Raw genomic sequence first — 24768 nt, forward strand, 5'->3', positions numbered from 1 at the left:
TTTGTTTTATTTTTGTTCTGGAGTGCAGCGTGTTGCATACGGATTGAAATTCAGGGACTAACAAATCTAAATGAAAATTGTGTATCATGGCCGGTAGTTGCGTGTTGATTCACAAAGTGCACTCCGTACTCTCCGCGAACGTATTACATTTTGTTAATAAAATTTGCCGGTAGTATGTACTTCGAAGTGAATTGAACTAGGCTGTTCCATTTAAAAAGCTGCATATAAAGTCTACTTCAGAGATCCACATGTTTGACTATACCGCTCGCGAATGAAAATTATGAGCGGAAGTCTGCAGTTGCATACTAAATTAAAGCGCGGGAGCTCGAGCGCACGATTCACTGTTTCGAAGCCTCCATTTGTTCCGACAATGAAGTTTGCCGAAAGTTGATGGAAGCAAATTAAAACAAACAAAGTCTAATCTTCTTAATTATATCTAATTAAATGCCTCGCGAAGACCGCTTTATTTTTTCATCGAGAATTTCATGACACTTTCAGGAGTTCGGGCTCTTACATTAAAAATGCTAATGGCCTTAAGCTTTACTTCCACAAAAACAAACCAAAATATATCGCGGCAAAGTTAATATTACTTTCGTGGACAACGTTACTTAAAAATTCCACAACTTTTCTTCATCAAACTCCTCTCACAAATTTTCTAGGGAGAGTACTTACGTTGCATTTCATGAAATAGCTAAAGATAAATAGTAATCACCTGTACAACATTTCTTTATGAAACTGCTGTTGCAAATTTTATAAGAGAGGTAGATGGTTACACTTCGCAAAAACAGTTAAACAAACTAGACGACTGTTGGAAAATGAAGAAAAATAGTAATCATCAGTATAACTTTTATCATAGTGTAAGGGACCCAATCAGTGTGGGGGTACCGATTACTGTGCCTATATTAATTATACTTATGTTTAAAGCATAGTGAATATTAAAAAAGATATATAAAATTTTTGTCATTGAAATCAGTTAATATATACATGTTGTGTATCCTTTTTTAATGTTCTTTATGCTTTAAAAATAAGTATAATTAATATAGCCATAGTAATTGGTACCCCCACAGAAATTGGGCCCCTTAACCTACTGTTTTCGCAAATTTTACAACAAAAGGATTACACATATTTAACAAAATAGTTAAAAAAAACTAGATGACCGTTGACGAAAGAAGAAAGATAGCAATCGCGCCAGAGTTCTCGAGACTCGAAAGCCATATTTTAGAAAACTGAACAGCAGAAAATGAAGTCACAATGCGGGCTTGTTGCATCGTAATAAAGAAGCAATGCCAAACTTCACGCGATGCAGGGATAAATCAAAACGAAATTCTTGGTTCCGTAATTTTGCGAATGGAGACGCCAATATATCACGGTTAATGCTCGCGGCTGAAAAATCGCGACGTCGGCCGGGTGCGGTTTTTTTCCGAAAAACTTCGGGGAAGAGGAAAAATCCGTAAACACGCGTTCGGCGGGATATGACGTTTCTCTTCCAGCGCAATTTGTTCCCGGGGATTTTCGAAGCGAACAACTGCCGGTGGCAAGAAATGTCGGCCAGACAGACACGATGCACTTTCCGACAAACCCAGGGCTGCATGTGCATCGCGAAAATACGTCCGCGTAGACGGAAGAAAGTGTTCCATGAAAATCTCCGGGATTCCGGATACAATCGGAAGTACCAGCCGGAAGCACAGAAAGGAATACATCACTGTGCCCTCTGCGCCCTCCGTTGCCACCCTAACTTACCCCTGCGCCGACCGAGTCCATCCAAACGTACCCTCCTCTATTTTCCCAACAATAGCCCACTTAAATCTAATTTCGCGAACACTCCGGCTCGCCAACTTTGCCTCTGCTCCCCCGTTTTCCTTCGAATGGAGCTGCGTGCGACCGAAACCGAGCGAAAAAGGAAAGACCTTCTTCGGGGAAGTGCTTCGATGCGTACGTGCACGCAGAAACCGTTCGAGTAAACGATTTGATTTTTTACACAGCCTTCAACCCCTTGCAACTTTATTCCAACGTTTTTGATTAAAACATTTTGACTGACGCTCTAAATACACATCGATAGACAATCAAATAATTTGTGTTAGATTGGTACTGCATATGTCAGTTTATCATGGAAGAGTGAAAATAGTCGAGAAAACGAAGTTTCTGAGACGTCATTTTCTCGAGTGAGATTGTATTTATAAAAAAGGAAATTTCCAAAAAAGATTTACAGTACAATTATTAATCCATATAAATACAAGTGTTCTTTTTTTTTTTTAGATTTTCTAATCTAGAAAGTATCATAAATGCATAAAGAACCGGCGTTGAATTTAATCCTTTCGCTCGAGTTCCCAAGAGCAAGTAGAATAGGTCAACGATCGTCAGACGGATCTTAAAATCTTGTTTTATCTCTATCCTTTTACGTAACGAACAATTCAATTATAATTTTCTGATGAATACTAACGTCTTATTTTGTACAGAATTTTATGTCAGTTCTACTTCGTTTTTGTTTAAACTACCTACCTCTTACCACTACGACTTTCGAAGTCCCTGTACACTCGAGGGGGTAATACGATAGAAGAAATAAAATAATCATTCCTCCAGTGATCGAATGACTCGATAAATCGATAAGATGCTCACTCGGGGGTAGTTCTTTCGTTTTTATAAATGACCGTACCTCGTGTACTACGGTTTTTGAAGTTCAGTGTACATTCGAGGGGTAATACGATAGAACAAATACAATAACCAGAGATCCAATGATTCGATAAATCGATAAGATACTCACTCGGGGGGGGGGGTAGATCTTTTGTTTTTATAAACAACTAACCCCTTACCTCGTGCACTAAGATTTTTGAAGTTTGCTGTACATTCGATGGGTAATACGATAGCCTCCACCAATCGGATCAATTGATAAATCGATAAGACACTCATTAAAGGGTAGTTCTATCGTGTTATTGCTGTTTACCTTTTCCGAATCCGTTGCGTCCGTGGAAAGTTCAGCTCGTAGCACAGTGTCGGCGCCAGTATATAGTAGTAAAGATCGCGGAGATTCAAGTTGTCCGGATATTGCACCAAGGCCGTGGGAACTCCGTCGACGTCGTGCTTCGAGTCGTCGACCTCGGTGCCGTTTTGTTTCATGCTAGAAGCTGCAACCGAGAGGAATCGTATCCGCATTAGAACCAGGAAAAAACAAATTACAGCGATGAATCACACGCGTACCGGCATGCAACAGGAATTTCAGGAAACCCTGGCGCGCCTTGGCTCACCCCTCCTCCGTTAGTCTCTCGTCCGGAGGGGGGCGAAATCGGGGGGGGGGGTGAGGGGGGGAGGGGGAGTGGCAGAAAGGAAACAAAAATCGAAAAAAGCGAAAGCCGAGACGGAGTTTGATGAAAAGGTACCCGAGAAGTTACTTCGCTCGAGAGTCACTCCTTAACGTCTCCGGGGAGACGTGGGCGCGATACAGTTTCATCTTTCCGGGGGACAGAGGGGGTTGGAAAACGATGGCAAGTATTTAAACTTCGATCCCTCGCGCGATAGAACTTCAGATTGCTCTGTGGTGATAAAAATTATTACTTCCGGGTCTCCGCGTCGTTCGAACGTCGTCCACACCCTCTCGTAGGCTCTGCGGATTCGAAGCACCCCTGCTTAGGGGTACCATAAATCAACCGAGGTGGGAACGTACACGTTTCTTGTATTTTTTGACATTTTACTAGACTTTGCAATTGCATCTTCTATGTTCTGTACTTTGTAGTTTTATTACCTCAGGATGATGTAATAAATGAAAATTTGCTTGTTTAAAATAAAAAGCTATTATTTATCAATAATATCGACTTTGTGGCCACTTTCGTGATTTTCGCGCATCATTGGGTTCAATATTATCCGGAGATTGTAACACCTTGTCTGGATCTTTCAGACACGGAATGTCTTTAAGCCAGTCAATAAATTTGCTTCTAGCCAATCCAGAGAGTCGGAGCACCGAACCGAAACCGTGACCAAAATAAGAACAACAATCTATTTTTCACCTATTGAACGTGTCAATTCACTACCCCACCGACGAGCGTTCGCGTGCCAATGAATGCCGCTCGATCAAATACCGAATATTAAAAAATTCCTGCGCGCATCCGCGCCCCATTACCGGAAACGCGTGGAATCCTCGCGATCTCGCGGTTTCTCGCGCCACCGGATCATCTTCCACTGAAAGCGCATTAAACAACTCCGCGAATGAACGCGACCGGGTACAAGGAATTCCGTGCTCGGTATTGAGAACCGACAAAAAACCGCAAAAGACGTTGGCATTATCGGCGGCGCATATACCGAGTGTTCTGGTATGCACTGAATTAAATCCTCGCCGACAACCGCAAATATTCTTTAATATACCGACGACTGGACTTTCCGGCAAGTGTCCAAATCTGCTCCATCTTTCTCAAGGACGTGATAATTTAGTAAGGTGAAAGTGGAGGACTCATTCTACAAGCAATACTAAGCAGAGCATTGCAGGATTTTAAATGAAATTATAATAGGTTTAAGGTCCACATATGTTACTACACATGTTATTAATTTTCTTCAATTCGAAATAAAATTCTATTTTAGCGTTGTTAAATTGTACAGCTATTGAAGATCATATAGGCATACAATAGATATAAATTTTGTCCTTTTTTTTATGGAAATTACGAATTACAAAAAAACTCTAACCATTGAAACTGTAAAATTAGTTAAGGGGTTAATTTTTGTCGTCAACGCATTATTAATGCTATTAGTTATACTAATTCGAAAATACTCTCAACAAGATTAACTAAGGGAAGCAAAGGTTGAAGCGTCAAAATGAGCCAAAACCTCAATTTTTCATCTGAAATTCTTCGATTTTTATTCTTAATGCAAATGCTTCTGTTCATAAATTTGTTGTTTTTTGTTTAGAAATTGTTGTCTATACGAGCATTACGAGCAGTTTGACAAGTGATCGTACTCTGCGTATAACAATACTGGTTTACCAATGTTGGAAGTCTAAAAGGTTTTGAGGCAGATTTTAAAGAGAACTTTAATCCTCCTAGGCTTTAGGAAACACATTTGTATATAATCTAGGGTAGGCCGAGTCTGAGGACGTTTGACTATGTTTGAACTATCCTCTAACGATCACTGCCAGCCACAACTTCCAAAACTAGTGTTCTAAATCTGTAGTTTACAATCATCCCTGAAGCATTTAGCACGTGTAATCGAACACCCTGTACAAATGAAGAACCGGAAGTCGGAGAGAGGAACAAAGGACGAAGTAGTGGGAGAATGAGGGGGCAAAGGGACGCGCAGGCTGACAAACGAAAAAGAGGAAGCCGGAATTTAATTTGAACGAATTCTTCGGCACTTATTACGAGAGGAGGAAGGGGAGGCATGGAACGTCGCCAGGCGTCGCTGAAGCGTCCGTCGTCGTCTCGACGACGCGACTGGGCTCGAGTCGGAGTGAGCTTCCCTCGACGTCGATTTCCTGCCGGTCGCAAACTGTTTTGGCGGGCCTCGGAATCGGCGTCGCGATGACTCAAGCGGATCGGCCCTGTTTCCACCGGAGTCCCTCGGTAACAGCCGGCGCAACGGAGCTTATTTGAATTCCAGATTGGATTATCCGTCGGATTTGGATAAATGAGGGGATTCTATCAGTTACCTGCTCGCTCCGGCGACGGATTAGATGCATAGACGAGAGAATCGGGTCCCGCTGCCGAATAACCGAGAGCGCGCGGCAAGCCCCGTGCCGATCACTGAAATCCTGAGCACTTCCTCCGGAATGCTCGTTTCGGTGGGCTACGGCCCGCCATGAAGTATTGCCGGTCCATTGCGAATGCGGTTCGCCGAACTATCTTTTGGTCTCTGAACTTCCGGCACCGGGATGAGTGAAAAGTTCCCGCGGCACGCGCAAGCGCACGCTCTCTCGCGTTGCGTGTACCGTGTATCCGCCGGGATTGTTTTGCGAAGTTATTTGCAGCTAATTGATTCCGGTAAATCCCGGAATTAATAGTAATTCCGGGCAATTAAATAATTTTCCTCGAACAGAAATACGTCGAAGCACGGCCATAGAGAAGTTGCTTGTCGTCGAGTGTAACGATTGTTCGAATAATTAGTTGAAAATGAGTTCTTACAATACCCCCCACCGTGCCTCGAGCAAAATTAGTCGACAGCGGAGAGAGCTGTTGCCCGCGAGAGACAGAGAGAGAGAGAGAGAGAGTTTTGTTGGAGTTTCGATACGTAGCTGTTATTGTACAGTTTGTAATTTACCCTTTACTCGCTAACGTAAGAATGTGGGAACATTGACGGCAGTTGCATTATGATGTCAGGTTCCGAAATAGTATTGGAATTTGTTAATGAAGATAGACGTTTGTCGGAGAGTTAAAAGAAGAACCATGTCCGTGCCGTATACATTTTTTAACATCCACGAAAGCTTGGTAATTATGTAGGTTTTATTTTTGTAGTTCAGTATATAGTATTGCGTAAAAAGTAAGATTTCATTTCTAACAGCAGAAATTTCAGTTGATGAATACACGTGTAATAAAAAATCACAGAGAGGTACCTTTACGGTAGTACGTAAGTCAAACTCCTGAAAAGCGAGGGATATAAAGAAGGGATAAGCGGACCCATCAAAAAGCAAAATACCCAGAAGCTGTGCTTTATTTTTAAACCATTTAACAATTTCAATAGCGTGGAAAGCGGATTCGACTGAAAACTATTCATCACTTAAGTGAACCAAAGGTAGTATATTACTCTGCACGAGCGAATCAATCGTGAAAAAGTATTCAACACCGACTGTATACAGTATTTTTATTTCAAACCTTTGAAAAACTGATGGTCGCAAAAAATGAATCGTTTCGCGAAAAGCGGAATCTTGAGAGGTTTTATTTCATTTTTGTACACGTTTCGAAAATTTTGCAAAATGAATTTCGGGAGTGAATATAACATTTCTCGAAATCAACGTCATCGTTTATATCACTCTTTCATTTTTCAATAAAACCTTGACGGAATATTCGTTATCAGCATAAAGTATAATTGAAAAAACGATTTCAGCCCCTTCTACATACACAAAACCCTTCGAGGCCATTGAAAAATAAAGGAGAAAGTACTTCCCCCACGCCAGGATCGTAAGTCAAACCTTGGAAAGGCGATGGGCATGAAGAAAGGATAAGCGGTGCCGTCAAAGAGCGGAATCCGGAGAAGTTGGCACCCGTGTCAGAGGGTACAGTGTCTTCAAAAAGTATGGGCACACTAAATTCCCGGTTTTTGAAATCTTATCAATATTTAAACTAAAGTTTAAAAGTCCTAAAAGTCTTAAAACAGTCATGGACTAATTTGGGAGTTTCAACCCCCTACTTTTACAACCTATCCTTCAGTTTCTTTTAAAATATTTGTACATAATATTGTGGGTGAGAAAAGCATCTTTTTTTTACAAAATATTACACGTTAAAATGGCTCAAAAAATATTGGAAAATTTTTTCAAGATTGAATCTACCATAGATTTGAACATTAAAGCTTCCTTTTTACAATGATCCCTTAAAATTTGATTTAAGATTTTTTTTTTTGTCACTTTATTGAGCTTTGAGTGAAAAGTGTATTCCCATACCAGAACTTAAAGCGTTTCTGATTCTGACTGTGAATACGAACATTATACTGCAAAAGTAGAGAGACTTAAAGTTAAAACTCACTTTTATTGTGGTAAGTACGATTGTTTTTTACGAAATTACAAAATATTTATAATTTCACAAAAACCAGATTTTAGTTTTCGCATGCTTTTTGCGATTATTATACTATAATTAACTCAGCATTTTTGCACATCGAATCAAACTCGACTATAAAGCACACCTAGTTAAGAATGTTTGACCTCTGCTTCTGAAAATTCCTGTGGAAGCAAGGAAACGAGCAAAATGTCAAATCAGTAGAATGGGATAGCCAGAATCAGACACGCTTGGTCAGACTAAAAGGAACTATATAAATTCCAGTATGGAATTCAAAATGGAGTGTCCCATTCGCAGTATTATGAAAAAACATATTAGAAGAAAACCAACAGTTATTAATGGAATTATAACTGTTTAAAAATCGAGAATTGGGGACTGTAGATTTGGCGTGCTGGTACTTTTTGGAGCCACTGTAGTTTCGCGATGGATGCGGCCGGGCGTGGGCGGCGAAGGGCTGTGGCGGGGGTGGGTTCTGCTCACGGAGCAAGTAATTTCTATTTTTTTCAATCTTCGCCCGGGGTGTCTGGGGGATCAACGTAATTTCGCCTTTGTGCCAGAGGCTAGCGGTGGTACGCGGAGGGTTCATATATATTGTAACGAGTCCCTGGCACCGGGAGAAAAGACGATACGAGGTGAAACGGCGCGTGGACGGGTGTTGGGGGCGGTTCGTCGAAGAATAGAGGGCAAAGGCGAAAGGGGAGGATCGCGCGAAGCTTGCTAGCCGAACGAGAAATCTCACAAATTAAGCTTGAGCTGTACAAGAGACGAAGCTTTGCAGGGCGATAGGATTGGCTGCAATCTTCGACAAGGCAATCCGGCGGACTCGTAAATTTCCTGGGAACAGTGCGAACCGAGCCTAACAGACCCCGAACTGTCTCGATACCAGTTGGCCACAATTTCCCGACGACATGGAGATCTAATTCTGGCAATTTATTTGCCCGATAAACTGAAGGTGTTTTCATCGGAACCTCGAAACGCTCGTGATTCATTAGCCGACGCCGGGGACGTTTCCAATCCTAGTCGCGTCGTTTGCAGGACACTTTCTGTCCCAAGTCCGCGTACGCGATCCTCCTATCAATTGATTTAAACAATTATTGAAACCAGTGTTGATTGGAAACGCCTTTCTTACTCCAACAACCACGACGACGACTAAGTCCGCCCACGAATTAGATCTCCCGTTCTTGCGCCATCCTCTGTCCTTCTTCTTCTTTCTTACCTCGAGCAACTGTGTTTCACTCGGAGTAATCCTTTATCTTTCAATTAGCGCTGACTTTGCTTCCGGAATTCATTTTCACACCCCCTTCTTTTTCGTGTGTCCTCTTTTCTTCGGTTTTTTTACAGGGTCCGAATTCGAAGTAGAAGTCACACCAATCGCAAGTAATAGTAATACTTCCTCAGAATATATTAACTCCACAATTTATATTTCAAACACGTGTTTGAAATATTTCTATGTGTTTCCATAGAAATATTAAACATAGGCCTGTAATAAGAATCTCTAAGAGCGAAAAATTGTTTAATTTATACAATTCTTTGCAAAATAATATCTGAATAAAAGTGCAGCAAAATATCTTCACAATTTACAAAACGATCCTAGTGCAAAACTGAAGCATTTGAAAAAACGTAAAATCAAGACTGCCTTCCTTGAACAAATGGATTACTACATCCATTCTATATAAAAATGTATAGAATTCGTCATTGAATAAATGCATATAAAAATAAGAAGTACGACGAAGAATCTATAGAACAGAATATAAAAGGAATATTAGCATCGATTAATAAGATACAATATAAAATGGAGATTTCAATCCTCAAGAACTGGAGGATGTAAAGGAACATCGATGCATGAATAACTAAAACCAAGCTTGATTCGTAGAGATACTAAGGATGAAAATGTATGCAATGCTTCAAGGAATAAATCCCAATACAAATAAAAAATATAAAGCAAAAGAGGATATAAATATTGTTCAGCGTGACAGAATAGAGAATAAAGATTTTGTATTCCTTTTTCAGGAATAAAAGAGATCATAGGAAGAGAGCATTAATTCGCGGCCAAATGAGAACGAAAAGTTGAATGCAGGGTAATACATCCGAGACATATCCCGGTGGAAAAAAAGTAGAAGTTGCACGTTCCGTGAGAGACATGCTACCCTCTTGATCCCGGTCGCATCCATCTCGAAACTACCCTCGTGCTCGAGAGGGGGGAGGGGGTGCGAACTTGTCGGGTTCCTGGTCTTTGCCGAGGCTGCGGAGCTCGTGATACCGGCACGTAAGAAGATTTCCGACGCGTAGGTGCTTCCGCGAACTTGGAGTATGAAAGGTTGGACGTCAACGGAGTAATAAATTAGAGGGAAATTCATCCGACAGTGGCATTAGACTCTCTACCCGCCGCTCTCTATCTTGCTCTCTCCCCGCGGCTATGATATATGACACCGCGTTTAACATCGTACTAATATTTGAAACCGTAAATGATGGGGATTTTGAGAAACGTCAGCGAAACTGCGAGACGGACGAGGCGAGCGTGAGGGAACGCGGTGCGGCGCGGCGCGGAACAAATTTCCAAAGCGTTCGGCGGTTATTGTGCAATATTGCCGATCCAATAAATTTTTATAAGCTCCCGATTATATTTGCATTAAATCATAAATCATTTTGCTAAAAGCGAGGCGACGGATAATTGACTTGCTTCAAGCGCTATATCGACGTCTAGTTACCGCAGCAATTATTGTGCAATATTTTCGGAGTGATCAATTTTTCCAAGACTTCGCTTGTGATCGCATTAAATTAGAAATAATTTTGTTAAAGATTTTGCGAGAGTGTCCAACAGTTAGCTCGTTTTAAGCGTTATAGGCGTGTCGACAACGTTCGTTTATACTTTACATACTTTTCCATTAAAATCGACGGTGCTCGTGAATTATTCACCGTTGTTAGGCGAAAAATTTCCAAAACATCGAGCACGATCATCCTTCGGAGCAAACCACAAAAAATATTTCCTCCAGGAACGGCAAGACGTTCGCCAGGATCTCGGAGAGTCGAATGGCAGCGCAGCACGCGAAACCATAACCGCGAGGCACGTCTGCCGAATAATAGTTGGCCCGTTCCAGTCGTAGGCCATGTCTTCACGTGAGTGCAATTTAAAGGGCAGCTGGGCAACTGATATTGCTGAATGGGATCGAAAATGGTGCCCCTTCTAAAAGTCAGAGATCTGGAATCAACTATCTAATTATCTACACTGATGATTGTATGTATTTGCAACGAAAATAGATAGACATAATTCGAAATAGTAAAACCATCAGAGGGATTTCAGAACACTAGGTATTATTTTAAAGCTAACAAAATTATTCAGAGAAATAAATTTTTATTTGACACGTTCTTCTTGTAATTGGCATAGACAATTTTTATTTTGCACGAAGATCAACAATGGTCTTTTCTAATCTGAAAAGTGAACACTCGAGAGTTTCCTCATGTGAATTCTCAAGTGAAGACTACGGCAACAGGCATTTTTTATTTGGATGATAACTGTAGGAAGATGAACTGCCTGTGCGAGTCAGAATAATTTTTTAAAATACTAGAAATAAATTAAATACCACTATTAATTTAAAATAAAAATTTTGAAATTATTTATCCGATTATTTATCTGTTATTTCGCTATGCCAACGAGAGTAAATTTCGAATAAAATTTTAGTCGAATACGGTTAAGTTTCCGTCGAGGACCAACACTTATAAGTTTTGCTCTGGAAAATGGATGCGACAGCTACTTTGGATTGCCCTCGACTAGCGATTTCTCCTCTCGGGATGTTCAATCGAGATTTCCTTTCTCTCAACATATATTCTCGTTCTCAAGTCGACACGCGGCATTATTTTCGTACGGTGTGCTCATTTTTGTAGAATCGACAGACTCGTTCGTGACCGGGTCCGGACTGAAAAGACTTTCTCTATTTGCTAAGAGAGACATTAAAGGAAATTGCTTATTGAAAGTAACGCGGCTGAGTTTGAGCCCTGATTTGCCGTACGACCGAAACACCGACACAAAATAACATCACGAAATTGTTTCGAGGAATGGAGCACTATGCGTGACTAATTTCCGCAACAGAGAAGTCAATGTCGTCGTTGTCGTTGGATACAATAATACGTTGCGCTTTTTCGGAGACCACGGAAATTACATAGCAGATCGCGACGGATATGATTACTTCGGATCATGAACGGGAATTAGGAAACCTATCCCCCATCAATCAAACGAACCTATCGATCCCTATCGATCACAGACTCGCGTACATGTTCCAGATAGTGCAATCCACAGTCGACAATCGAGCCACGTAAAATATGGTCGCTAGACTGCAGATTTTATGCATTCGAGGAAAATTATGGCGGTGGCAAGCATCAGATGGAAAATGTGTATGAAGAGTTTGAGGACACCAGTATTTAATTTGTGACTTACTAAAAACAAAAGACATTAATAAAACATGACTACTACTACATAGGATTCAAAATAGGAATTTACTAGAATTCATAAGAAAAGAAATAAATTTCAATCCAACTATCGTTTTTTTAAGCTGCTTCAAGAAATTCACATCTCATATAAAAATCTAAAGTTTAAAAAAAAAATCTATAGTTTATTTATGACTAGACTGCTGGTCTTTATGCATTTATACATTTTTGAAAAACAAGGAAAAAACATGTAACAAACGTTTATGCCAATGCTAAAAATGTGTATTCTAATGTCCGGGTTAGGTTTTACAGCAAATACGGTTAAACTTTACCTGAGGAAACCAGACATTTTTAACCCTTTTTTATGTAATCCTGTCGATTTTGTGAAGAAAATGCCGAAAATCCAAATTTCAATCCTAGGATTGCTAACCCTAACCTATACCGCCATGTTGGTACGTAGTGACCGTCGCGCGTCGCTTGACAAGAGGACCCGCTAAATGGCACCACATGCACGCGGTAATGCTAATAACGTAGAGCATCGATCTTTGAGAGGAAATATCTTTCCCGAACACACAAATAAAAAAAAAGTTGTAAATATACATTTTCTCGTCAAAATCTACAGAATTACATTTTAAAAAGTTAAAAATTTCTGGCTTCCTGAGGTACAGTTTAGCCGCGAACAATATTAAGGATATCGATGCATCGACTCTGAAATTACTTCGTTGAATAAAAACAGCATCTAAGTAAAAATGTGTGCATTGAGGTGCACTATCAAGTTTCGAGCGTCCCCGGTGCAATTACTTATCTGCGACGCGCCGCCGCAGATTTCGCGTGACAGTTTCGAGCAGTAAATTGTTAATTATTCGGTACGAGGCAGATATTAGTCTCCGATCTCTTGTGTTCCGGTATCGTGGAAGCGTTCGCGTATTCAAGAGTTGAAACCAAGCCTCGTTTCGGTCAACGTGAGCCGGGGAGTCTCCCGGTCGTTTGAATGACTACATTATCCCGCCTCGCGATACTTACGGTTCGACCATCCCTCAACATCTGTTCCCGGGGACTTCCGGGAAAGGTATCAGCTCCCGCGATGCACCATTCGCATGCATACCCCATTATGTCTTCCTCCCGCATTATCTTGGCATTGATTAACGAGCCCCGACCGTGAACAAGAACTCAGGAAACGAGGGGCCCTCTGATACGACGAAATGGACTCGAACCGAATTTGCAAACAGCCACCGTTGGCGGCTGTGTGTACCCAGCCCGGGGAGCAGTCTGTGCACTGTCATCGAGCGCTTAGGATTCTGCGTCGGTTTTCCAGCCCCGGGAATTAAAGTAGAATAAGAGGAATGCTGAGGACACCAAGATACATTGCCGCGACCCGCGTTTCTCCGGCCGGGAATTAAAGCGGAACAAGAGAAACGCTAAAAATATTAAGACACACCGCCACAATCCACTCGCGAAAATTTCAGCATGAAAGAACAAACAATTTGTTAAATAAACGCGATCGCTGATCCTCTGAAAATGTGGCAGAATTTTCGAAATCTATTGGTCTATTTTCTTCCATTCCAATATTATACTTTGGGAATCGAATCGTAGAAATTGAGAATGCTACGATAGAGAAATTATTGGTGTCCAAATTCTTCGAAGCATTTCTGAGGGTATATAAATTATGCAAAATTAATTTCGAGGTTCACAAACCTTTGAATCGTTAAGGGTGTGTTCTAGACCCGTGAATTGTCAAGATAGAAAATCCCCAAAAATTCTTTCAGTTCTACAGTTATGTCTGTGTGTGAATTCCGAAATGTGCGCTTCAAAAGGTTGTGTAAATTATGCAAAATTAATTTTTGTGCCAGTAAACCCATGAATTGTGAGGCTAGAAGATCCCCAAAAATTCTTTTAGTTTCACAGATAAGTCTGTGGGTGAATTTGGAAATGTGTGCTTCAAAGGGTGTGTAAATTATGAATACATAGGTCCAAAAATTCTGACGCTAAGTATGTGTTTTAGAGTGCATATTTGTAAGGGTAGGTGAATTATGGAAAATGTTTGTACGTATCCGTGAGACGGTAAAGTTCGAAAATTGGGAGCAATTGTGTGAATTGTAGAGTCCGAGTGTGCCGCATGATTTTTCTCGGAGTGCTTTCGACACCTCTTGAGGCTCCTTTAAAGCGACTCCAAGGAACCATAGGCGTTGTAACAGATTTCCAGTGCACAAGAGAGGGCCATAACGCGTCAAAATGATACATACGGTCCTCGTACTGCTCGTTCCTCGAGAGACCCGAGAAGGGGGAGCACACAGTCGAAGACTTGGGGTGTGGAGATAGGAAGAGAAAGGGGTTAATATTCAACACGGCGAGTTTATCGGAGAAAAGGTCGCCAGTATAATTTGACTTCACTGGGTCTGAATAATCGATATACCAGCAGGCCAGTATCCAATACCCGGAAACAGAGGCGAGACTGATCGGGAGTTTAAATTGGGTGGAAATTATTCGTCTCTTCCACTGTGGCTACGTGTTCATGGGGAACAGAGGGGATGGGGATGTGTTCACCCGTTGCGGTCACCCCGAACACTGTATATGCACTTTCAGAAGCGAACAAATGCCTTACTGATCGGACCTCGTCATTATCTTCTATATAAGTAAGACAAATCAAGAATACGAGTCTTCAAACAGAGCTTGGTAAAATTTTGGAGAAAAATATTGCAAACACTATTTTAAATAATCGTTGTTTTACAAATCAAATAAAATACTGTTTTAACTAAGCAATAGCATATCCGTAAATAAAATATTTTTATTTTGATAATCTAAAACAAAATAATTGAAACTCGCGTTAAATAGTATTTAAAATATTTCCTGACGACGAAAATAGATGGAGAAAACAGGTAATATTAGAAATCAAGAAATCATAACACAATACTGGGACAACCTGTACACATGTGGAATAAAATAGTTTAGGGAACTTTCAAATCGTTTTCCAAGAGAACGGTTCATTTGCGACCTAGGGTTCCTTTGGAAAAAAAATATTGACCTTAAAACTGAATGTCCATTGGCCAAATACGAACTTGTAACGACAGAAGAATTGAATGATATTGTTGTATTGTATTCAGCTTATTAAAAGTGTTAGAAGGGGAAATGCATTTTTACCTCGTTTTTGTTTCTTGTAATTGAATTGGACAATTTCACTGATCTACTAATAGCAAATAGAAATTTTGTAATGATTTTGGGATAGCCAATTTACATAGTTTTCTAGAACTTTTTAAATCTTCTCTCTCAAGACTTTCTAGAATATATAGATTTTTTAAACCGTCGACATTTTCTAGGGTATAGACTCTCTAAGCTTTCAAGATTTCCCGGACTCTTCATTTTTCCTGACAGTTTCAAAACATCAAGGCTTTTAAAACTTGTGCTCTACTTCCTTTCAAGATTTTGTATGCTGTCTAAATTTCATCAAGTTCTCAAAATTTGAGGGCTTTCCCAATAATTTAATTTTTCGTTCAAGACTATCTAGAATAATAAACCGTGGAACTCCTCTCTCGGTGTTCTAACTGTTACAAGACTTTTGATATTTTGACGGTTCTTCAGACACTCTAATTTTTCAAGAGTCCCTCGACGTTCAGATGTTTCAAAATTATTAAACGCGCCTCTCGTTTTGTATTTCGTTTAAGCCAACCACGTTACTTAAAGTATCCAAATTTTCCAAGCCTTCGTAAAATGATTGAAACAGTGCATTGCAATTTTGTTGGTATTGCTGCACAAGCTCACAGTTCACATTAAATCTCGCAAGCTCCGAATCCAAAACGATTCTAGTCATTTTAAATCCCATCACTACTTCGGTCAGAGGCAAGTGGATTTTAGACTACCTGTACGTGTATCTACGTGTGCAACGCAGGACGGGTATATTCGTGTCAGAGTCCAGGACGCGTGACGAATATTTACGGTCTGCCTTCTCGTCCAGCTAGAATAAATTTATTAAACGCCCCCCGTGTTCCGATAAATCGAGCCCGACTCCAAGGAATCGGTGCCGGACACGTTTTCTGTTGCGCTGTTCGCCTTTCGGATTAATTGTTGGCAGCCTGAAGGTACCGCCGCGATAATCGATCGATGGAAAATATTTTATGTAGGATCCTCCGGGCTTCTTCCAAATATATATCAGAAAGCAGATCAAACAATAATAGGAAACGGTTTTATTAAATCACGAAAGTGTGGTCGACGCGAGACAAGTGCAGAAACTTGCTTTTATGTTGACTCAATTATGCAGATACGTGCATGTTATGGAACTCCCAAGTTGGCGGAAGTTGATCCTGCTCTCGATCAATTATTTATATTACGACGAGTGCATGGAATTAGATGTACTTTAGCTCTGTCGATATCAGTCATTTCTCACGTTCTGTCTTCGGGTTACGAAGTCTCGACATCATTTTTAAACTTAACTATCTTCTTCACTTCATAATTAGAATTACAGTAAAGTCTTGATCTAAGAATTTAATTTTTGTTGTTTGTAATTTTGACATCAGATTCATATTCGCCGGTCCGAAAAATATTTGAATACTAATTTTCAAGAAAGTCCAATAATTTTTTTGGTTACGCATCCGCCATATTGAATCCGCCATTTTGTTTTTTGTAATTTTAACATCAGATTTATAATCAGCGACCTGAGAAACCTATGAGTATCAATTTTGAACTAAATTGAAGTACTCCTTCCTATTTTGGCCATGTTCTGGCGCTTTTAGACCACTGTGCGTCGCCTTAATGTTTATTTTATCATTCTTTTTAGCACAGAAGCAGATAGTCGTTGAAATAAAATTTCTTTTGAATATTTCGAACCTAAAGAACTGTCTTTATCTAAATCTCTTAATGCATTTCTCTCTATAATTTCTGAGACTTGAACTTTAATCTCCGGATTGTGAAAAGTCTGTGAAACACAATATTTGATAGAATTTAATGCGACCATTGGGAAGAGAATTTCATACGAATTTAATTCATAAACAGGAATAGAACGACGTGACATTTTCAGTTGAGGAACAATGGTTGTTATTGTAGAATAGAGCCACTGTTAAAACCTGTACATACAGCGGGAAACAAAAATATTTGGACACCTTTTAGAATGAATAAATTGTTTCAAATTGGACGAAGCGACTTGAATTTTTTATAAAAACGATTATGTAAAAATTACTATTGGTCGGAATTGCAAAGAAAAAAATAAACGCTACGATTTTTAATTTTTTTTTATCAATGTCTATAACAAAAATTTGAGACATGCTTCTCGCAAATCTCAGTAAGTTATACACATGTACGAGATTTCGTTACAATCGATTAACTTTGCTATCAGCTATAAATAATGAAAAATGGCGAAAATTCTGAGATTTTTACATCTTTCAATGACTATAGCTTTTTTATGCGTCAGTCGATTTCGATGAAACGTTGTACATGTATATGACTTCCTTAGATCTACAAAAAGCATGTTTTGAGTTATAGGCAAAGTTAAGAAAGTCAAAAATCGTGGCGTTTACTTTTTTCTTCGTAATTTCGATCAATAGAGTAATTTCTAAATAATTGATTTTATACATTACCTAGTAAACTAATCGTTCTATCATCTCCAAAAGATTCAAGTAGTTTCGTCGAATTTGAAAACAGTTATCCGTCTTTAAAGGGTATTCGAATATTTTTGTCCGCTGCTGTATGAAATTCAAGTGCACCTTACGTTCGGCTAACAGTAAATGTTGCTAAACCGTCCGGGAGCTTCGAATATTCTTTCACCGTGGAAACTCGAATTCGTCGAAAAAAATTCATAAAAATCGTGTCCATGTCACGGAAAACGTCGGTCGGCAAACTGGCATGCCGTTTCCGTGCGCTTTTCAGGGCTCGCGTGAAATTAGAGAACGATGCGTTCAAGCACGAAACGATGTAAAGGGAATGCGTAATGCGTGTAGATCGAAAATATTCGCTTGGTCGTTACACTCGTTTGGGAAATAACGCGCATTCGGCCACGATAAATCGGCGTGATCGAAACGGAACTGAAACGAACCGGTGCGCTCCGAACGCGTGTAAGTATTCCGACATTTACACCGTTGCCGTGAAATAGAAAAAATACGGATATGCTAACCAAATCATCCCAATGAAACAATATTTATCGCATCTGCCTCGCGTCAACGTGTGCAGTTTGTATCGTATAATTTAAATGGAATTCGAATGCAGTAAATAAAGCATGGTGAAAACTGACTTTCATTCCATGAATTCAATGAGCGTAGTTTCACACACTCCTGGGAATATAATTTAATCAAACTCTGTAAACGTTGCAAAATTTCTCTTGTTTCTCTGTTGTTTTACTTCAATATATTTCCACTCGTGCCTGCATAAAAATTTATAATTATAATGGTTACAATAAGACAACGAATTTTTATAAAATAAAATAAAATGAAAATGATCTGCATCAATTGCAAGTAACAGAAGCCACCTAAGAATTTCTTTGCATCTTCAATTATTTTAGAAGGTTGGTAGTAATATTAATCTTTTTACTGTCTCTAATTACAACCATTTTTGTCAAAAATGCACACCAACATGGCGACGCCTCTACCTGTCAGAAACGCTTGACACGTTGAGCTCTACGTTGGTCTCAGAAGACCGACATCAAACTTTCCGTTTAGGCGGTGTCAGTCCACGAGGACTGACACTAGGCTTTTCGTTTCGGCGACGCGTCGATCGACTAAGAGGTCACATCTGTTTAGACACAAACTTGCAGTTACTTGCAGCGCGAACGGAAAGTTGCTTAACGTTAAACACGCATAACTTTTGAGCCAAGTTAGTTCCTCGCCATAAAACTTCGATTTTGCGCGTTCTCTCGTCAAGATGTACAAGATTATATAGTGAAAAATTAAAAATTTCTGGGTTGCCAAGATGAAATTTAACCGTTCTTTTCTCGGTAAAATGTTCTTCGGCAAGAATAATTTCAAGCATGAACGACAAAATTAAGAAATATAATCTGACTGTTTCGGCATTATTATTGAAAATAGAGATTGTTTTCCTTGTTGATGATACAGGCATTCAGAAGGCTATTAATGCATTTCTAGTACTTGTTAATGTAGATTCTTGTACTTGTAGTTTGAACTTGTGCATCTAGAACTGAACAAAGAATTGATATTTTCTACTGTTCGCGTAACAATTCGCGCAATAATCACGATGGAAAATAAATAGTGGCGCAAATCCAGATTGTCCAAATGCATATGGACGACAATGTACGTTTTCGCGAGCGCGCGCGCGCGCGCAGCAAACATGGCCGAACCGCATCGTCGTAATGGAACGCGCGGTGTTGGGTGTGCGGGAGTATTAACGTAGAAACGTTGTCTACTTACCCTGCAAATTGTTGTACGACAGAGACTGGCGTCGCATTCTGCCCTGGCTCGTTGCCTTTCTTCGACTGCTCAGCCGACACCACATGTTCACTTGGACGTACGACCAGAGCTTCAGGAACAGGACCGCGTACAGCATACACACGAACATTGCGCCGACTGCAACAACCGGGAATTAATTCCGTGTGAGTATAGGTTTGATGCGTGCGTGTATGCAACGCGGCGAACTATTGTGGCAGGTTGTCCTTCGAGACTAACGTCTGCTTCCTACCTGTCGCGATCCTACAGAGCTCGCGATAATCTCTCGTCAAAGTGTATCTGTTTAGATCACGAATGGTTGATAATGACGCTGGTAACGAGAATGTCGCCTTGATCTCGGCCTAATGGGTACCTGGCCGACCTAGGCGAACCATGCATGCACCCTCCCCGTGGCCCTTATCTGTTACGTTGATTCTACGAAAAATCCTTCTCCCCCCAACCCCGCCCCTCTCACACCACCACTTCCGGGCCATTTTGTTTTCCATCAGCCTGAGCTCGAGCACCCAGTTTTTACTCCGATCATTTTCAACCTTCCTCGCGAACACGATATTGCGTTGATGCGACCCAAGTTCATAATGATTCTCTAATTTCTTTTATTAGGAGTAGAGACACCTAGATAAAAACTGCCCCTTCTGTTCTCTAATTCAGCCTCGAGACACCATAAACTGGAGCTCTCGCTTAATTGTATTAGGTCTGGACAGAAACAGTAGCAGTAAACAAGTTTATCGCATCACATTAATGTTAACTATCCAGCTGTCATGGTCTCCATTTGGAAGAGTTCGAGCAGTTAATTTCATCGCGATTTTTACTTGCATTTTTGCTCATCTTATTTCACTCAATAGCCTAAAAAATATTTTTAATTAGTATTAATACTTAAAATTATAGAATTACTTATCTAGATTGAAAATTAGTTTGCGTAATAATATGGCACATGATCTTAACCCTTAGAACTCGAATGGCGACTGTAAGACGCCACTAAAAATTCCTGTATCATTATTCAAAATATTGTTTACATTATTAAATTTGTTTGTATTTAATAAATTACTAAACATTTCAGTACTGTACGAGTGAATTGCACCATTTTCGTATGTATAGCATGAAAAAATATATATAGAAGGGAAATATTCTAGGTCGGAAGAAATGTTTCGTTTTAGAGTGAAAATGGCTTCGAGTGCAAAGGGTTAATTTTTTTTAGAATCTATAAGAGCTAAGGTGTTAGAGGGCTTCGCACTTTATTGTTTTATCTAATAAGAAAATTTATACATTCTATAACCTAAAAAGTATGTTATTAAATTATAGAATTACTGATATAGATTAAGAATGAATTAGTATAATAGTACGTCAAATGATGTTGATTTTTTTAGTAATCAACAATAAGATCCAAGGAGGTCAAGAACGGAGATCAATCACGGTTTCAAACCTTGACATTTCCGTTCCCGATGTAATAATCCGTGAACGTCGCAAGATCACGAATGACTGAAAGCTCGAACTTTCCCGGGCTCGACGAGGCTAACTATATGTTTGGAATTGAAACCATAACTGGATATCTCTAACCAATCACTTAAACTTCGTAAATTTCGTTTCGGTAATGCACGAGCTAGTTAAGCCTCGTTAAACTCGGATTAATCCGTTCCCGGCGAGTATTCGTGTACATTACAGTTTTCTAACTACCAAAGTTCATCTAGTTAGCAAGACAAGTGTATCCCGTAGCCCTCCGACTCCCGCAACATCTCTCAAGGCTACTGATCAGGTGCCTCGAACATCTATCCTGATAATAGCCATCGCGTATACAATGCGTACCGAAGTTTGCCAGCGGATTCTATTCACCAGTGGGAACAAGAGAAGTGTGCTGGTGGGTAGACATGACGATGATGTACGACCACGGCTCCTGCGAATACGCGTTTCGAAGAATACGCTGAAATATATCTGTCAGGATGCGTTTAACCAAAGTTGCATTTTAATCTCGCTGGAAATAATTATGGCCAGGCAGATTCACTTGCAGAAATTTTTACCGAAGTCATATTATTACCGAACTTTTTATTTTCATTCTCAATGTTGCCACGTATTCCGCGAAAGTTGAAGCATGACTATATACCGGGTGAACTGAAAGCATGAAAACGTGGAGCGAATCTTCGCTTCACTTGCAAACAGCAACATTTTCATAAAATTTAAACTTTTAATAAACTTTCTATTTTAATTTTTCAATGTTTGTGATGTATTCTGCGAAAGTTGAAGCACGACCATATCGGACGAACTAAAAAGATGAAAGTATGATTTCCACTTCACATGCAGTAACATTTTGATGAAATTTAAACTTTTGGTAAACTGACTAATTTAATTCTCAATTTTGTAACGTGCCTATACCTCGAAAATTAAAATTTTAGTGTACCTGGTAAACTACAATAAAAATACATAGCTTGCTTTCGTTGAAATTTACTACAAATACTACGATAAATAAAAGAGTATTTTTTAAATACCGTGTGGGAAGCTTTCTAATTTTGCAATGAAAGCTCCTCGCCTATAAAGTAAATTAAATCGTTGACAATGTTTAAATTGTATTGTTTATACCTCGCCCAGCTACCCAACCAGTTATATTTACTCTAAAAATATTACCAGTGGACAACAGCAATAATATCAGAGCAAACAGCCAGCAACTCTTTATCTGATCCGCGCAAACTGTTTATAAACACGTTTGGCAGCGACACACGTACCCACCGGGATTATAAATGCAAATGCAATTACCATGTAATTCCTGTGGCCGTCATCGACAGCGTTTCATCACGGTGCACCGAAAATCCGTGCATCACGAAGAAGCAAAAAAGAAACAAAAGAAATAAAAGAAATCCTTTCAGCCGTAAAATCCGCGGGACATATTTTCGCGGCAATAACAGGAAAGAAATAATTTCCTCACGCACGGCGATAAAACCTCCTTGGTCCACAAAGGCAGTAAAAAGTCTGGCGACCCTACATCCTCCATATCAGTAAAACCCTAACGCAGTGGCCCCCGTTAAAAGTTACGATCGCAGGCCGAAAAAATCGACAAACATGGCTGAATGAAGAAAATCGAGGCGAGAGTAAAAGAGAGAGAGAGAGAGAGAGAGAGAGAGAGAGAGAGAGAGAGAGAGAGAGAGAGAGAGAGAGGAGATAGCAGGCGAAGCTTCGTTGGGGAAGCGTATTTCTCGCGGGTTCAATTAAACAAATTCCGCGGGGCTCGGTGTTCGTTATCCGCGGCCCCGTATTCCTTCCGGGTAAATGAAAAACACCGAAAGAAAAGGGTGGAGAGGCGAGATGGAGAGCGGCATGCTGATGCACGCCGGCCGAGCACATTTTAATCATCGCAATTTCGCACGCCTCCGGGAACGTGACAGTGGATACGTCCGCATAAATGAAAACGGGGCGGCGTGTTACGCGGTACGTGTCCGAACCCGGCAATTAAAGGGTTTATAAAACACGATACTAAGCATTCGCGCGAGAGAGCAACCTCCGTCCGGCCCGCAGGGGAATTAATTTTTTTCCACGAGCCAAGCGGCGGCTCGTAATGATTAAGGGGCTGCCTTTGAACGGTTGGAAAATTACAGAAATTCAACTGTTGTTTTTTCTATATGTAAAATTACGTTTCATTAAAAAATCAATATATATATATACGTCTCATTGCACGTTGTTTGTTGAAAAATTGAGCTAAATATCTTGATTCGTTAGGACGTGGCAGCTATTTCTCTTCGTCATTCAAAAGACTTTTTCATCAATTTTTAAGAACTTTTTCAGGAAAAGTTAAATCTTTTGCATCGGGATTTTGCACGCAAATTTATCGGTATTTCAAGAACATATGTTACTTTTTCAATCATCAAAATTACATGAGTTATATACGTTAACACTATAACTACCACGCCCGTCAGAATGGTGAATTTCTGACTTTTTCTTTTAAAATTCGTGGAGTTATAAGAATATTTTCTTCATTAATTTTCTACTATACTACTTTTTTCAAGTACACGTTACCCGAAAAATCCTGTGAAATCTGACTAAATTTGATCCTGTTATTATATATGTAGGAATATACATCAGTTTTGGGCTCGGTAGTTTTGCCAGGCTTCGCTTTCCTGACCGGATGATTCGCGTGGCAACACGTTTCTTTCCCATCCGAGCGTTTCATCGGGCCCAAGCCTGTTTAATTATCGCCGGGGTATTTGCATCACGATCTTAAGAATGTCAGTTATTATTATGCGCCGCTGGTTACGGCCGCCAGCTAATGGCGCACCACGGTGACGAACCCAAGCTCGGCATAACCTCCATATTTCCCGATATTTCCATCGAATCCGACCGACTTCTTCCGCCCTGGATTGCCCCTATCTTAATTAAATCGCGACTGCCATCCTGGCGTGCCGAGATTCCCGTGATCGACGAACCCACACACGTCCCTGATTAGCGAGACAAAATTTTGGACCGCTGATTTTGGGTTACCGAGCTATTATAATATCCCAAAATTAGTACAGGATCATCGCACGATAGGCGTTGGACAGTGGTTGGATGGTAACTGTGCTTATAGATCGAGTATGACGCATGCGGATTTGTATGTAAAATAAAAATTTTATTCATCAATTGTAACAGACGAAAATCATATAAAAATTTCCTTCTTGATTTAATAACTTTGGTAAGTTAGAAACAACATATGTATGTTCTTACATTCTTTTAATCCTTTTACTGTTTGAAATTTCGCCCGCCCATTTTTGTCGTAAATCCATAAAGCCCCGCAGTCTATTCATTATAAATGAAAGAAAGTAATACCTAATAACAGAACTAAAGAGGGTATTAAGGAGACGGCTTCGCACCGTTTCAGAAATAAAATATTACTTATGTAAGCTTATGAACGTAATAAAATCCCTACAGAGAATGAAATATCATGCAATATCATTACCGTCTGTCATTACTGTCGCAGGATATTTTCGCAAACCGTCGGAGACTCCTTGTGATTATAAGCCCCGCAGTAATTTCCTCTGTTGCAATATTGAAACGCAAAGTCAACAAAAAGGGAAGATGCATTTCCCGTTTACGACCGAGAAATTATTAGTTCAATTGCGTTTGCCCTAAACACTTTGCCAAGAGAGTCATCCGACGTGAAACTTACGCGGAAAGCTGCCTTCATAATTTCGAGCAACGATTCCAATAAATATTCATCCAAACGACTCTTTTATTTGCATGTAAATAACGCCGGTAAACGTTTCCGGCGAACGAAATAAGATCGCGTAGCGCGGTAGGTAACATCAACGTCGAGCGAATGTTTAATTAAT

General features: G+C 40.0%; 1 protein-coding gene across 1 annotated transcript in view; it reads right to left on the reverse strand.

Moving 5' to 3' along the window:
- Positions 1-24768, reverse strand: part of Mdy (diacylglycerol O-acyltransferase) — a 198487-nt gene that overhangs the window by 50545 nt on the left and 123174 nt on the right. The window contains exons 6-7 of the mRNA XM_076792046.1: positions 19448-19603; positions 2942-3122 (exon numbers count right to left, since the gene is read on the reverse strand). Of these exons, the coding sequence (XP_076648161.1) occupies positions 2942-3122; positions 19448-19603 (337 nt within the window). The remainder of the gene's footprint in view (positions 1-2941; positions 3123-19447; positions 19604-24768) is intronic.

Source organism: Halictus rubicundus, chromosome 1, assembly GCF_050948215.1.
Source record: "Halictus rubicundus isolate RS-2024b chromosome 1, iyHalRubi1_principal, whole genome shotgun sequence".
Taxonomy (NCBI): domain Eukaryota; kingdom Metazoa; phylum Arthropoda; class Insecta; order Hymenoptera; family Halictidae; genus Halictus; species Halictus rubicundus.